This window comes from Gordionus sp. m RMFG-2023, chromosome 4 (assembly GCF_954871325.1).
Source record: "Gordionus sp. m RMFG-2023 chromosome 4, tfGorSpeb1-WG-v2, whole genome shotgun sequence".
Lineage (NCBI taxonomy): Eukaryota > Metazoa > Nematomorpha > Gordioida > Chordodea > Parachordodidae > Gordionus > Gordionus sp. m RMFG-2023.
In genome coordinates this window covers 11,342,262-11,357,437 of record NC_088778.1, presented here as the reverse complement: position 1 = coordinate 11,357,437, position 15,176 = coordinate 11,342,262, and the positions used below count along the sequence as shown (strand labels likewise).

Below are 15,176 nucleotides of genomic sequence, written 5' to 3'. Positions count from 1 at the left end.
ATTCCCCTTTTGGATACATTTCTGACTCAAATTAATTTCCGATTTGTGATTCGTCAAATGGCTCTATCCAATTTAAAATTACTATTACCTAGAAATCCGTCTTGGGATATATTAAATCTTGATATTGCAATTAAATAATTAAGCATTTCGCTCAATTTTATTCAGAGAATATAATGTATTTGATGGCTAGTTAATTTCAGAATTTAAATCTTGGTAAGAAAGATTTATTATAATAAATAATCTTCCAAGAAACGCCAGGGAAGCATTGTATACAAATTACTGTTATTTTGGCAACAAACAATAAATGAAAAGACACCTTTCCTTCATTACAGAGCATAAAAACCTATCTCAGAAGTACGACATCCGGAAATTGGTTGAATGAACTAACTTTACTTAATATAAATAGAGATTTAATTCTTAATTACAAAATAAATTATTAAAAAATTAGCGCAATCGCAAAGAAGATTATTCCAGTTTATATTTTGATTAACTTTATAAATCATCATATAAATGTTTAATTCTATATTTTATTGTGAATTACATACCAGGTTATAAGCTATATTTTTTTAAACATATTATATTCGCTCTTAAATAATTTGTATTTTCCAATATTTTATTATTTATGTTCGAAATTATATAGTAAATATGATTGGTTCTAATAAATTTTATATAATGATTCTAATAAATTTTTAATATTCTAAAAAAATTATCTTAATATAAAAAAACTACCCCACACGTAGAAATTTCCTAGCTATACGCCTGGAAATTAAGAAAGGTAATATTCGACCTTTCCAAATTTGGTAAATAACTCTAAATATAAAGTAAATTTGATAAATGAATTTAAGAAACTATAAAAAGCTCTAAGTATAAACTCTTTAAACACATGAAAATAAAACATTGTAATGAAATAAAAAAATGTTCATATCTATGTGAAAGAGAAAAAAAGGATTGTATAAAGCGAGACAAGTCAAGTAAATATGCTTATGTCAAGGCTATGAAAAAAGTTAGGAGGAGAGTGACAAAAGCAATATGAGATATTGTCAGGAGAAGTCAAAAGTCAAATAAAGGTATTAACATAAAACCCATTAGAAAGATGATGTGAATAAAAGAGTTTGCAAGAAAGTTATATGAAATAAAGAGTGCTATCAATTGCTGGGGGTTTAAATGAATGTATAAATATTTAATATAAAGTTACCGTGTGAAAGAGGAAGATAGGTAAATGTTTGGTCCAGGTAAAATTAGAATAGAAAAGATTCAAGACTAAAATTCACATGGAGCAAATGTTTTTTATAGGGATGTTGAAATTGAATGACTAGAGCATTGTAGAGATAAGTCACACATTTATAATATGGGGAATTTACATGCGATAAGGAAATCTATAGAAAATTATTGGGAAAAACGAAATATAATTTGCTTTATAAACTTGGAAAATGTCATCGGTGAAGTTCCCCGTAAACTATTTTAATAGATACTAAGATATAATAATTTAAAGCGAATGCCTATATAAGACTTATCAAAGATGTGAAGTCAGAAAATGTATGTCAAGGGGTTGATGTGGTGTAAATAGTAAAGTAAAAGGCTAAATAAGATTCTGCATTGACATTACTCTTATCTAGCATAACAAGGAATTTTAAGAATTACTTCCCCTGGAAGATCAACGATGTATTGAAGCGAGGCTAAGAAAGCCAATCCTCCTCATCCTACTCGCTAAATTATAAATAATTCTTAAAGGCCCCGGGAATCATTGAAAGCATTTAATACTATAATTAAGTTTAGAACTAACTGTCTTTATATTTATATATAATAAAAATAAGGATTACGTCAATTAATGATTAGGATACATCTAGAATAGGTTTACCACTTGAGGTTTTATTAAGGTTTTAAAATCTAAAATTCACCTTTATTATATATCCAAATCAAGCTTTCTATTATTTATTATTTTTAAAAAAAATATAGAAAGAAAAATAATTCACCAAATTCAAATTTAGCAAGTATCAGGATATTGTTCATTGATATTTTATCTGGCGGCATACATCGAATTCTGATAGGATTTCAATTTTTTGAGAATGATCGGCCATAATAAATTTATCAATGTTCATATATCAACTAAAAGATGTGTTTCAATATTAAAATGGAGATTCCATCTTAATGCATTAAATTAAACCTTATGTTCAAACCTAGATTCATCTTAAGAAAAAGATGGAAAAATGCTCTTTTATGATATAAAAAATATATCATTTTTTACTGAAATTACCCACTCCCTGCCAAAAAATTAAAATAGTATCCACTCCCTGCCAAAAAATTAAAATCTAACAATAACTGTTATTGTAGAATTTCAGCTTATTTATAAATCCTATTATTTTGGCTAATAAAAATTAATTGCTTATCTAATAGTAATTTGACGCTTTGTCAGTGATTTATTGTGAATACACATTTTCTAATTCTAAATATTCCAATAAAATTTTATAACTTTAATTCATAAGAACTTTAGCACCTTATAATTTGCTTCAGAGAATTTTATTACAACGAATCCACCGATTATTGAAATTATAATATTATATGAGTTTTAATTAAATTAATTCCTCCCTAAAAATCATGATTGATTGATGTATGCCCATCTGTGATGTATTCATTCTGAGTAATCCTTTGTTTATCTTCAACTTTTGTAGTTTTGAGCACTTTGCTTAATCCTTTGGATGACATTACAAATATTGATGGTGTCAAATACTTCGAAAACCTTCCACAATTTGGTTTAGTATCATCTCTTTTAAAAATCAGAAACAAAACAAATAAGAAAGTCATACACGATATTATTAAAGCGGCAATAGAAAATTTATTTTCTTTACGATTGTTCATAAAGGTTTCTATGTGATGGGTGTGGGCCAATTCATCAAAATTACTCTTCATATATTTGGAAGGCAAATGATTTTTATCGATACTTAAAGAGTTTACATAGGAACGATTCCATTTATTCCATTCGTTAGAAGTCGCATCAATATAGGAACAATTTATATGGTTTATCGAAACTTCTAATATAGGCATCCCCTTTAAGAAATAAGGATACTGACATTTGGCTAATTTTAAGTTTTCTTCTTGTGAGTATCTTTCATTGAGGGATAATTCGTAAGACCATAGGTTATACCATCGAAGCAACTTCTTCATTTGACAATTGCAATTCCAGGGATTTTCTTTATATATATATATATAATATATTGGTCATTTAAAAAATAAAAATTTACCCGCCAATCCTATAAACTTTAAAGTACTATCAGTTTTAGATATAGAATCGATGTCAAATGTTGATAAGTTATTTTTACTCATATTTAAATATTTTAAATTTTGAAAAATTTCGAAAGATTTGAAGGGAATATCCGTCAAGTAATTGTCTGATAAATCAAGGTATTCTAAGTTATATAATGACGCGAAAGAATCGGCATACAAAGAAGTTATTATATTGTCAGACATATCGAGGTTTTTTAGTTTGTAATTATTGTAGAAAGAATAATCTTCTACTCGAAAGATAAAATTTTTCGATATATCAAATTTTTTTAATTCCATAAATTGCCCGAGCATATTTGTAGGTATATCTACTAAATGGTTAGATCTAATGTCGATATCATTCAAGTTTTTACTCCTTGTCAAAACATTGTCCCCAATAAATTTTATTTTATTGTAACTCAAATCTAAGCTTTCTAACATTGTCAAATTTTGAAGGCTGTCACTATTAATCTTGATAATTTTATTAAAGGAGAGAATTAGATCTTTCAACGCCGACAAATAATTAAATACTGCCCCTATGTCGTGCAGTCGGTTGCCTATCATTGATAACAGGATAAGAGAATGATTAAAATTTTCAAAACATTGAAATTCAATATTTTCTACATCCGAATGATCTAGGTTAAGACTGGTCAAATTTTTGAGGGTGCTAAATTGTTCTCTTTTAAGGGTTTTCATAGACTTCAGGGATAAAAACAAATATTGCAAATTTTCTAATGGTGCAAATATGGCTGACGAAATTTCTTCCAGTTTTAACGATGCTATATACAATTTTTTCAAATTATTTAAACCTGCAAATGAATTCGTATAAATTTTGTTAAGGTAAAATGTAAGAAAGTATAATTCTTTCAAATTTGTTGAATTTTGAAATGCAAACTCGGGTATCTCTTTTACATTAGATCCAAGGATTAGAAGATCTTTCAAATTTGTCAAATGTTTCAATGCCTCAACAGGAATATTAGCCAAAGTTTTATTGTCTGTTTCAAATAACTCCTCGGATATTTTGAGGGTGTCAATGTCTAAACCACGAAATGCATATGGCTCGAAATCTTCGATATGATTTTTGACAAAAATTAATTTTTTAATTTTTAGACCTTTAAACATATCATTTTTAACGATTGGCAAATAATTTAGTTTTAAATATAAATTGGATATGTTAAAATATTCAAATAATCTGAGATCGTCGTATAATTGTATATATTTCTTGTTATAACAAATGACTTTCGTAGTATTTTTCTCGGGAATGCATTTACATAATGTTTTAACAGAATTATTTGGACATAATTCATCTGCAAAAAATATGTCTAATGTTATAAAGAATATTATTATAATATATTTTCCCATTTGTGGAATTGTAAACTGTTTGATTAAATGGAAAATAAGTTTTGAAATAACTGGAATGCTTAACTATTGCATTTTTAAACGTTTATCCTTGATATTGCTCCTTCATATGTATTTCCTCATTAAAATATTGCCGCTAATTTAAATTAAAAATTATTTAGTAAATTAATATTAGAAATTTAAATTATTTAAAATAAAGGTATAACTTTATAAATAAAGCATATTGCCAATATATCCAATAATTTTATAGAAATACACTCCTTACATTTACCGAAGAGCATCACGTTCTTGCCTCAATTTAGAAAAGAAGATAAATACACTAATGCTATTATAACCCATTTTCAAATTTACTATCTCACCCGATCAATGATACTGGTGAAAATATCCCTTAAGTTACTTTCTATAATATTCTAAATAAACAAATTATGTTTATACCAATCGTTATCTCTTGCCTTGGACATATGTCAAGCGGAACTTAAATTTTCTTTGAAGTATAGGCGGTAAAATAAAAACCCTTACATCAGAACTCAATTATTTTTATCATTAAAAAAAATAATTTAAATTATTTTCTTTCTTACTATCTGTATTTCTTTTTTTTTCTTTCTATTTTTATTTCATTATTTGTGATTTGGGAACTTATAGTTTCAATTTTTTATTGAATGAGCGTCTTTTTATTTTTATTTTTACTATGTTATAGTTTATGATTAGAATATAGTATATATATATATATATATATAATGAAATATGTTTTGATTTGATAGGAAAAAAAAATTAGGATCCGTTCTTTATGTTTTAATTTAAAAAAAAATTGTATACATAATATTCTTTTTTTAATTATTAAATAATATAATTGATTCTCCCAATCGATGAGCTAAGGCATGCCATCGTACAGAGTTAACAATATATCAATAACATACTCATGTTCACTTTTTCAGACTCTTATTGATCGAAAGGTCGCCATTCCCTACATTTCAAACAATGTAGTAGTAAATTTCGAAGACATACAAAATTAATGGCACTATATTATATCTCGGCCTTTAAATGTGCTACAATTCCTTCAACCCTTGAGCCGATTAGACTTTCTAACGTTAATGGTAAACAGGGGCGTCGCTAAAAAAAAATTATGGAGGGCTTCGCCCTTCATAATCCCTAATTTGCGGGTATTGGCCCGCTTTTGCCCTGCATTCGGCCGGGTTTATATTAATATATTATACATTTTTAAAATATGCTAACTCTAGACAATTATTCTGAATTATTTTGTCATTTATAATATTTTGCATACAAAATAAACTAGCATATAAATAATTAAAATAATACAATAAATTTCTAAAAATAATATTTTTTAATATAAAATCTATTTATTACAGTATAAAATATTTTCGATTGCTGACATAAAAAAATTTTGCGTAAATAAGTACAAGTGTTAAAAAAGGTTAATTAATTCATACATATGCCCCTCAATTGATAATAAAAACCACATAAGGCTATATAATTCTAGCAAGTTACATTGACAAAAGGTCATGACACTCACGATGGTAACCCATATCAGAATTTATTATGTTAGATAAACTGATAAAGCAAAACAGTAAAAATCTTTAGAAGAAATTATACAAATATATTGAAGTTTTGAGTTATTTACACCCCAAGGATGCTGTATTAGAAATTTTTAACTATAAAATAAAAACCAGAGTGCTATGATATTATTGTCGCACCACCTCTAGTTGGTTTATTATATCTTAAAACAATAATATATTGTAATAATATCAAAAATATATTCGTATTAAAAATTTAATTCAAAACTGTTTTTCAAAGAAGAAGAAAAATAGCTTTCCTAAAAACACGTAAAAAAGAGAAGAAAAGATATAAAATTTATTACATCCATTGTGGGATGAATAATAAGTTTAATTTTAATAATATATTTAATAAATAGATGGCGCTAAATAATTGAATGCAAATTGATACTTATATTTATTATCAAAAGCATTATTATTAAAATTTTAAAATTATTAACTGTAATATATTATATAAATGTCAAATATATATGTAAAAGTGGCATTTTACCTAATATTTTATAAATAATTATATATTATAAAGGATTATAAACTATTTATTTACTTACTTTTTATAAATAAATATCTTATACTCATTTGGATTTGGACCTTGAAAATAATTGTAGGAAGAGACATGATAATTTAAAAATCAAAATGTAGTTGATTAGTGATTTTGAACTCGGCTAATTACAATATTAAATTTGTAATTATCAATTAAAAAATGATTATATTTATTTAATTAAGGTTATATAATAATATAAATAATAAAAGTCGACTGTTAATGCTAAATTAATATTTAGTGAGTGATATTGATATATTTTTAAAACATAATTTGATTGCAAGCTGACAGAGTGAACATATAATTTATATGTATAATCTAATCTAATAATTAAAATAGTATTCTTTTAATAAAAATTTAGATAGTTTTATTAATTTTTAAATAATAAAATTAAATCTATATATTACTCAATAGAATTATAAAAAAAATCGTTGAAGGGGCAATTAAAAAAATTTATTTTTAGTTCAAGTGGATATTAAGGAGCAATTATAAAAAATTATTTAATTTTAAAAAAAAATTTTTTGCTTCAGGGGCTATTCAAATTTTTCAGGGGGCTCGAGCCCCTTGCCACCCCCTCCTAGCAACGCCACTGATGGTAAACATCCTGATGGCAGGGACACTAGCCTTTATGATCTCAGGGGGCCCAAAAAAATTTTTAAAAACTATTTTCAAATTAAATTTTCTTAAAACTAATATTATGCAAAATTACCCTTTTTTTATCTAACATTATCTAAAATTACTTTTTTTGGCTAACATTATCCGATATTGCCTTTTTCTTTTTTTTTTAACTAACATACCTTATTTTTTAAGCTAACATTATCAAAATTACATTTGGTATAAAAGAAAAGGGGATTTTTAAATTTTTTAGGGGGCTCGAGTCCCTACATGCCCTCACCCACAGGACGCTATTACCTGATGTTTTACCCAAGCTTCCATCGAAGAGTGGTAGGTTCGGATTTTTCTTGTGTAGACCCACTCTAGTCCTCAAACTCAAACCATGATGCTATTGTCGACGCAGAACAAAGTGAATCTGCAAAATATTCTTCTCTTTTACCTCCTATTCATACTAATAATTGTTACAACGCTATATTCTTTCGGTTCGCATTATATTAAAAACCAAAAACTCAAATGAAGAAGGTTTCTACCTTAGACAATGAATAGCAGTCAATTTAATTCGATTTAAATACATCAGTTTCCTATTTAATGTTGATGGTTAAAATATTAAATATTTTCTGTTCAAATTTATCTAAATCAAATAATTGTATATTTTTTCACAAAATTAAAATACTATATTTCCAAATTTAAGTTACCTGTCAAACCCAATTTTTTTTAAAAATATTTGGCCCAACCCAATCTAGCCAAAATCGAATTCTTTTTGAAAAATAGGATTTATATATTTTTTTTAGCAGGACAATATTAAGCTAGAGCTTTAATGCGCCAACTAAATTTTTAACAAATTTTTAAAATTTTAATTGAAGCCCTAATTTAAAAGACACTTTCAAAATTAATGAAGCATTTATTCTTTGTAATACTATTTATCGGGCTTTTCTCTCTCTTCTTATCTCCCGTAGGCGTTTAATCAAGTGGTTTCGCCTCAACTGCAGCCTGCCCAAGAATTGTGGATGGGCTCATCTCATATGCTACCCCCAAATTTCTTAACCCAATTAGATGGGAAGAGATATTCCAAGCGTAGCTCTGCTGTTTCATATAGCGATAAAGGGCGATTGCGCTTATTATGACGTATGACGTATATTGAAAAGAATAAATATTAATTTCGAAAAGAATATTTAAAAAATTTGATTAAGATAACTGTAATAAATTAGTAAAATATTATTTATAGATATTATATATAAAAATAGAATAGAATATTCGAAAATTAATTAATAAAAATTTGATGATAGAAATAAATTGAAATATAAATTAGTAGTCGTATTGTTTATAATTAGTAGTCGGTATTACTACAAATGGCGACGATAAATGGAGAAAATAATTCCTTAAATGGAGATAATAATTCCTTAAATGGAGAAAATAATTCCTTAAATGGAGATTCAAAAAAAATAGCGGATAATTGATAAATTTGAGTTGGACACTTCAATCCATAGATATTTTTCTCAATGAGAAGCCAGTTTTCGGTTAAAAAACGTAAGCCCATCTGAATGTCAATATAAAGATATATTTTTAACATTTTTTGGCAATAAGAATATTAAGTTGGTGGACCGTTTTTGTTATCCTGATTCGATCGAAACTTTATCTTTTAAGGAAATTAAGTCAATATGTTTCAAACTATTTAAACCGACGTCAACAGCTTTTGCTTCTAGATTTGATTTCGTTAGATTACGGAGAACAACTGAAACCATAACTGAATTTGCAGATAAAATTAGAACAATTGGCAAGCGTTGTCATTATCTTAATGATATTGACGAGCGTTTACGTGATTAGTTTATGGCTGGCATGGAAATACCGTGATTGGAAAGAGATCTTAGAGCTCTATATCCCGACGGTCTTGATAGAGATAATAATGTACTGACTTTTCAATTTATTCATGATCTGGCATTAGCTTCTGAGCGAGCAGATAAAGAAATGGCAAATAAAAATATGCCTGTTATTAATAAGATAAATGATAATAAAAAAAGAAATGATAATGATAATAATTATAAACATCTAATTAAAACGACGACTACATTTGATAATAAATACAAATATAATTATGATAAAGATTATAATAAACTTTAATGTTATAAATGTGGTTTTATTCATAACCGAGAAGTGAGATGTCCAGCTCAATGATTTTGCTGTAAATCAAAGAATTTAAATTATATAAAAGTGTCATCAAGTGATTCTATTCATAATAATTGTATTATAATTATCTTAAATTGCATTTTACATTTTATTGATTGCGTATTATAATTATCTTAAATTACATTTTACATTTTATTGATTGCGTATTATAATTATCGTAAATTAATTACATTTTATTGATTTTATTTTAAAAAAAATTATAATATTGAAATTATTATTATTATTATTATTATTGTTGTTGAAAAGAGAAAATTTTTGTTTTAAATTCATTATATTTTTTTGATTAAATTTTTGAAAAATAAAATTAATAAAAGATAAAAAAAAGGGAGTTGTTAAAAAAAAAGAGGAGTTGACGTAAGTTTTTTTTTAAATAAGAAAATTATTATCAAAAGTTAAGTGTGGAAATTAATTAAATTTTAAGGAGTTGAAACAAATAGTTTGAAATAAGAAAATTGTGTTGAAAGAGTTGATCGTTTTTTTTATTAAAAAGTGTTAATAAGGGAGAGAAATACTACATTGGTGCCGTGACCAAAATCCAAGTGTTGTGAATTGTTGAATAAATTTTAAAGAGTTGTATTTGAACAAAATATACAAGTGTTGTAAATTATTGAATAAATTTTAAAGAGTTGAAGTTAAACAGAATATACAAGTGGGTTGAAAAATTATATTGTAATTGTATTAACGGATTTGATTTAATAGAAATTGTTGTTAAATTGGTATTAAATAAAATTACAGGAGAAGTTCGAAACGAATTTAACGAAGAAAAAGTTTGAGTTGAATATATGTATAAGTGTATATTTGGAGTATTTACGTTATTAATACTGTCTTATTTATTAACACTACAAATTATTAAAATATTTATTCTAAAGATGATTGTCAATTTTTTGTGAGATGAAAAGTTTTAAATTTATAAAATACTGGGAAGTTCAATATAATATTATTGGAGCGTTGCTGGTGTTGGATATATGGATGTGTAGTTTAATCCTAGGAAGGAGGACTAGGCGCAATCGAAGTTTTAGAATCAAAGGGCAGACTTTAACGATAGAAGGAAATAATGGAGAGGAGGATGTGATGGGAAAAGTAACATGGTTGCCAGTGCAGGAATTAATAAAGGGTTGGACTGATAGTGAGGTATTAGGTTTGTCAGAAAATAATTTAATAAATAGACGTGCTGAAGGTGATGTATTTGGAAAATATGGGTATAAAAGTCAAGTGTTGAGGCCATATGGAGACAGAGAAAATCTGGTGAAAAATAGAACGGAGATGAGACCGAGATTTAATTCTCGAGGGAGAGGAGACATAACTTGTTATAATTGTGGTGGACAAGGACATATAGTTAGGGATTGTCAAGAAACAAAGTGTTTTGGATGCGGCAAACGTGGTCATATAGCACCCTTTTGTCCGCAGAAACAAGAAAGATTGAGAGGCGCCGGGTGCGGGAGATTTGGTCATAATAAAGAGGATTGTAATTTAGATAGATATAATACAAGGGGTGGTTTCCCGGGAATGGATCAACAAAATACTCCCATGGTACGAACTATAGAAAATAAGAGGAGCGAAGGAATAATTGTGTCGAAACATACTGAGGAAAGAAAGGCGTTGAATGCGATGTGTTTTAAATGTCGGAAGGAAGGGCATGTGGCTAGAGATTGTTTAAATTGTTGACTATATGATAGTGTGGATAATATAATTAAAAGAGGGCAGGAAAAAGAGTTGAAAAATATAAAATCCAAGGATGTAATTGGAAAAAGGAAAGAAAAAGGGTTGAAAAATTTGTATTACAATAGTAAAATAGAAGAAAAAAAGATATAAAAATGTTACAAGAAGGGAGGGCGTATGATATTTGTCCCAGAGTGTTGTTAAATTTTAATGGAAATTTTGTGCCAATGTTATTTGATACAGGGGCGGCGATTACAGTGATGGGATATGATACATATCAAAGTGTTTGGCCAGATGGAAGAATAAAAAGAGAAGAAATAAAGGTTCGACAATTCGATGGATCAGAGATGGCAATGGGAAGAGTCGAGATTGAGTTGATGATAGAGAGCAGAATAGTAGTGTTGGATTTTTGGATCATTGATAAAAGAGTTGAAACGGTTTTGGGATGGGAATGGATTGTACGCATTGGTCCATGGTATAGTTTTTAGGGTGTATTTGCATGGTGTGGTATATTTTTGCCCATTGTAGGTGATGATGAAAATTAAAGTATGATATATTCGGGTAATCAAAGGTTGCCAGGGGTTGAGACTACATTTAATAAAAAGGAGATAGGAGAAGGGGAGGGAAGGTTTGAAATAAGGGAAAATTTTAAGGGGGAAATAGGTGAGAATTTTAGGGGGGAAATAAGAGAAAATTTTAAGGGGGAAATAAGGGAGACTTTTAGGGGGGAAATAGGTGATAATTTTAGGGGGGAAATAGGTGATAATTTTAGGGGGGAAAAAGAGAAAATTTTAAGGGGGAAATAAGGGAGACTTTTAAGGGGGAAATAGGTGATAATTTTAGGGGGGAAATAAGGGAAAATTTTAGGGAGGAAATAGGGGAGACTTTTAAGGGGGAAATAGGGGAGAATTTTAAAAGGGGGACTTGGGGGAGGATCGCGAAATGTCATGCAATGGGTTGCAAAAAAGAGAAATTGAGTTGCGAGGAGAAGAGCTGGAGACGGAAAAATTGAGAAGTGAAAAAGATATGGAGTTAGGAATGGCGCGAGTGCGGGAAGGAGTTGAGAAATTAATTAACAAATATAAGGAGATTTTTGACGAAGGGTTGGGATGCTTAAGGGATTACGAAGTAGATATTAAATTAAAGGAAAATAGTGTACCAAAATTTTGTGCGTTGCGAAGAATACCGTTTGAATGGCGAAAGGAGGTGGAAATAGAGTTGAATCAATGGGTGAGAAGGGTCATAGTATGTCCAGTGGAATATAGTGAGTGGGCAACGCCCTTAGTGCCTGTGAAGAAAGCAAATGGGAAGCTTCGATTGTGCGCAGATTTCCGGGTAACTTTAAACCCGTGGGTTGTAGAAGTAAAATATCCGTTGCCACGGATTGAGGAGATATTGGCCAATTTAAAGGGGAGTTTATATTTTCCCAAGTGGATTTTTCCAATGCGTATTTACAACTGCGAGTGAGGCCAGAGGTGAGAAATTTGTTAACAATTACTACTCCGCAAGGGTTGTATGCATTTTGTAGATTGCCGTTTGGACTTAGCGTATCGGCTCCAATTTTTCAGCGGACCATGGCGGCTATTTTTCAGGGGTTGAAGGGGGTTTACTATTATATGGATGATGTGCTGGTGACGGGAGTAACGCCTGAACAACATGAACAGAGGTTGGGAGAGGTGTTTAGGAGAATTCAGGAAAAGGGTTTGCGAACAAGTGCTGAAAAAAGTGTGTTGGGGGTCACAGAAGTTGTGTATTTGGGACACAGAATTACAGGAAAGGAGGTGAGACCCATAGATAAAAATATGTTTGAAATAACAAATATGTGTAGGCCAAGTAATAAAGTGGAGATACAATCATTTTTAGGGATGGTCAACTATTATCATCGATTTGTGGAGGATTTTGCGCAAATAGCGGCACCATTATATGAATTGTTGAAAAAAGGAGCACGTTTTGAGTGGAAGAACGAGCAGGAGGAGGCGTTTAAAGCGTTGAAATGTAAGATTGGAAAGGAACCAGTGCTTGTGTGTTATAACAATGATTTGGAGGTTGTGTTGGCAGTGGATGCATCCAATAAAGGGGTTGGTGGAGCCTTATTACATTATATAGATGGGTTGGAAAGACCGGTTGTATTTTTCTCCCGGATCTTTAAGTCACCGGAGACGAGGTACTCGGTTATTGAAAAAGAGGCGTTGGCGGTAATATTTGGGTTGACCAAGTGTAGGGAATATTTAATTGGGCGGAAGTTTTTTATATATACAGATCACAAACCTTTAGTGCATCTTTTTAAGAAGGATAATAAAGAGTTGATGTTATCGCCAAGATTACAGAGATGGTTATTATTGGTGGGTAGTTTTGATGTTCAAGTCAAATATCGGCGTGGGAGAGAGAATTATTTACCGGATATTTTATCCAGATGTGGAGCAGGAGAAATTTGTGATGAAAGAAAAGGGGATGAGGAAGAGAATGAGCAAGGGTTGATTCGAACGGTAGCGGCAATATCTAGAGGAGGACCCGTAACATGGGAAGGGCTGAAAAGTGCTACATTGAAGGATCGAGAGTTGACACGAATTAAGGCGTGTATAGCGGGTAGAAAACCATGGAGAATTGAGGACAAGAGGTTCAAAAATGTAGAAAAAGAGTTGACAATAATGGATGAATGTGTGGTGCGAGGAAATCGTGGAGTAGTTCCGAGGAAATTAAGGGAAGCCGTGTTGAACATGATTCATGCTGGGCATCAAGGGGTTGAACGAATGAAACAATGGGGAAGAGAATATGTGTGGTGGCCCGGAATGAATGAGGAGATTATAAATATAAGCCGGGGTTGCGTGATGTGTAACTCTTGGGCCAGTATGCCTCGTAGAGATAAAGAAAGTGTTTGGCCGAAAGCTACTCAGGCGTGGGACAGGGTTCACATCGACTTTTTTGATTTTGAGAACAAGATCTATATACTTGTGGTGGATGCTTATTCAAAGTGGGTAGAATATGAGGAGGTGAGAGGTTTAACGACGCAAATGGTGATAAAAACATTAAAAAATCTGTGGGCCAGGTTTGGGGTTGCAAAAATAATTGTTTCGGATGGTGGGCCAGCGTTTGTAAGTAGGAATTTTGAAACCTTCTGTGCTGAAACGGGTGCAAAACATATATTAGCTCCACCTTATCATCCGAGTTCCAATGGTCAGGCGGAACGAATGGTGGCGGTAGTAAAGAGTTGGTTAAGAAAATCTAAATATGGAGGGGGCGAGATTTGGATAGCGGTAGCGTATTACAACAATAGCAAAAAAGGGGAGGAAAGGTCTCCAGCGGAGAAATATTTGGGGCGTCGGACTCGTATGCTATTGGATTTATTGAAGCCCGCGCCTGATGAGTTGCAAATGACAACGGTCAATGATGAGCAAGTGGTGAATAAGACCTGCGGATTTGTGATAGGTCAAAATGTGTGGATCAGAAATTATGGAGGTTCAAGGAAATGGGAGTTGGGAATAATAATGGAGAAATTGGGGAGCAGATTATATAAAGTCAGGTTTGGGGATGGAAGAGATGGTATAAGACATTCCGATCAAATACGGAGGGGAATTGAACCGGGGCGGTTGAGATCGGGAGGTGAAGTGTTGAGGGAGAAGTGAAATATCAGGAATAAAGAGTTGTACGGTTGAGATCGGGAGGTAAAGTGTTGAGAGAGAAGTGAAATATCTGGAATAAAGAGTGTAATGTATAAAAGAAAGGGGGTGAAACCAAGAGTTATGTCTTGGTGAATTTGTAATATATAAGGACAAGGAGATGCAAAACCTGATTGACCAAGTGAAATATCGGGAAGTGAAATATCAGGAATAAAGAGTTGTACGGTTGAGATTGGGAGGTAAAGTGTTGAGAGAGAAGTGAAATATCTGGAATAAAGAGTGTAATGTATAAAAGAAAAGGGGTGAAACCAAGAGTTATGTCTTGGTGAATTTATAATATATAAGGACAAGGAGATGCAAACCCTGATTGACCAA

General features: G+C 30.3%; 2 protein-coding genes across 2 annotated transcripts; one reads left to right on the top strand and one right to left on the bottom strand.

The window, feature by feature from the left end:
- Nucleotides 1–3,363: 3,363 nt before the first annotated feature.
- LOC135928621 (leucine-rich repeat-containing G-protein coupled receptor 5-like) lies at nt 3,364–4,620 on the bottom strand (the record flags this gene model as incomplete). The annotated part of the gene is made up of 1 exon (XM_065465077.1): nt 3,364–4,620. A coding segment is annotated over exon 1 (1,257 nt), but the record flags the coding sequence as incomplete, so codon positions are not given.
- Nucleotides 4,621–10,416: 5,796 nt separating this feature from the next.
- LOC135928620 (uncharacterized) lies at nt 10,417–11,190 on the top strand. The gene has a single exon (XM_065465076.1). It carries the CDS (start codon nt 10,417–10,419, stop codon nt 11,188–11,190), a length of 774 nt encoding a protein of 257 aa, XP_065321148.1.
- Nucleotides 11,191–15,176: the final 3,986 nt, after the last annotated feature.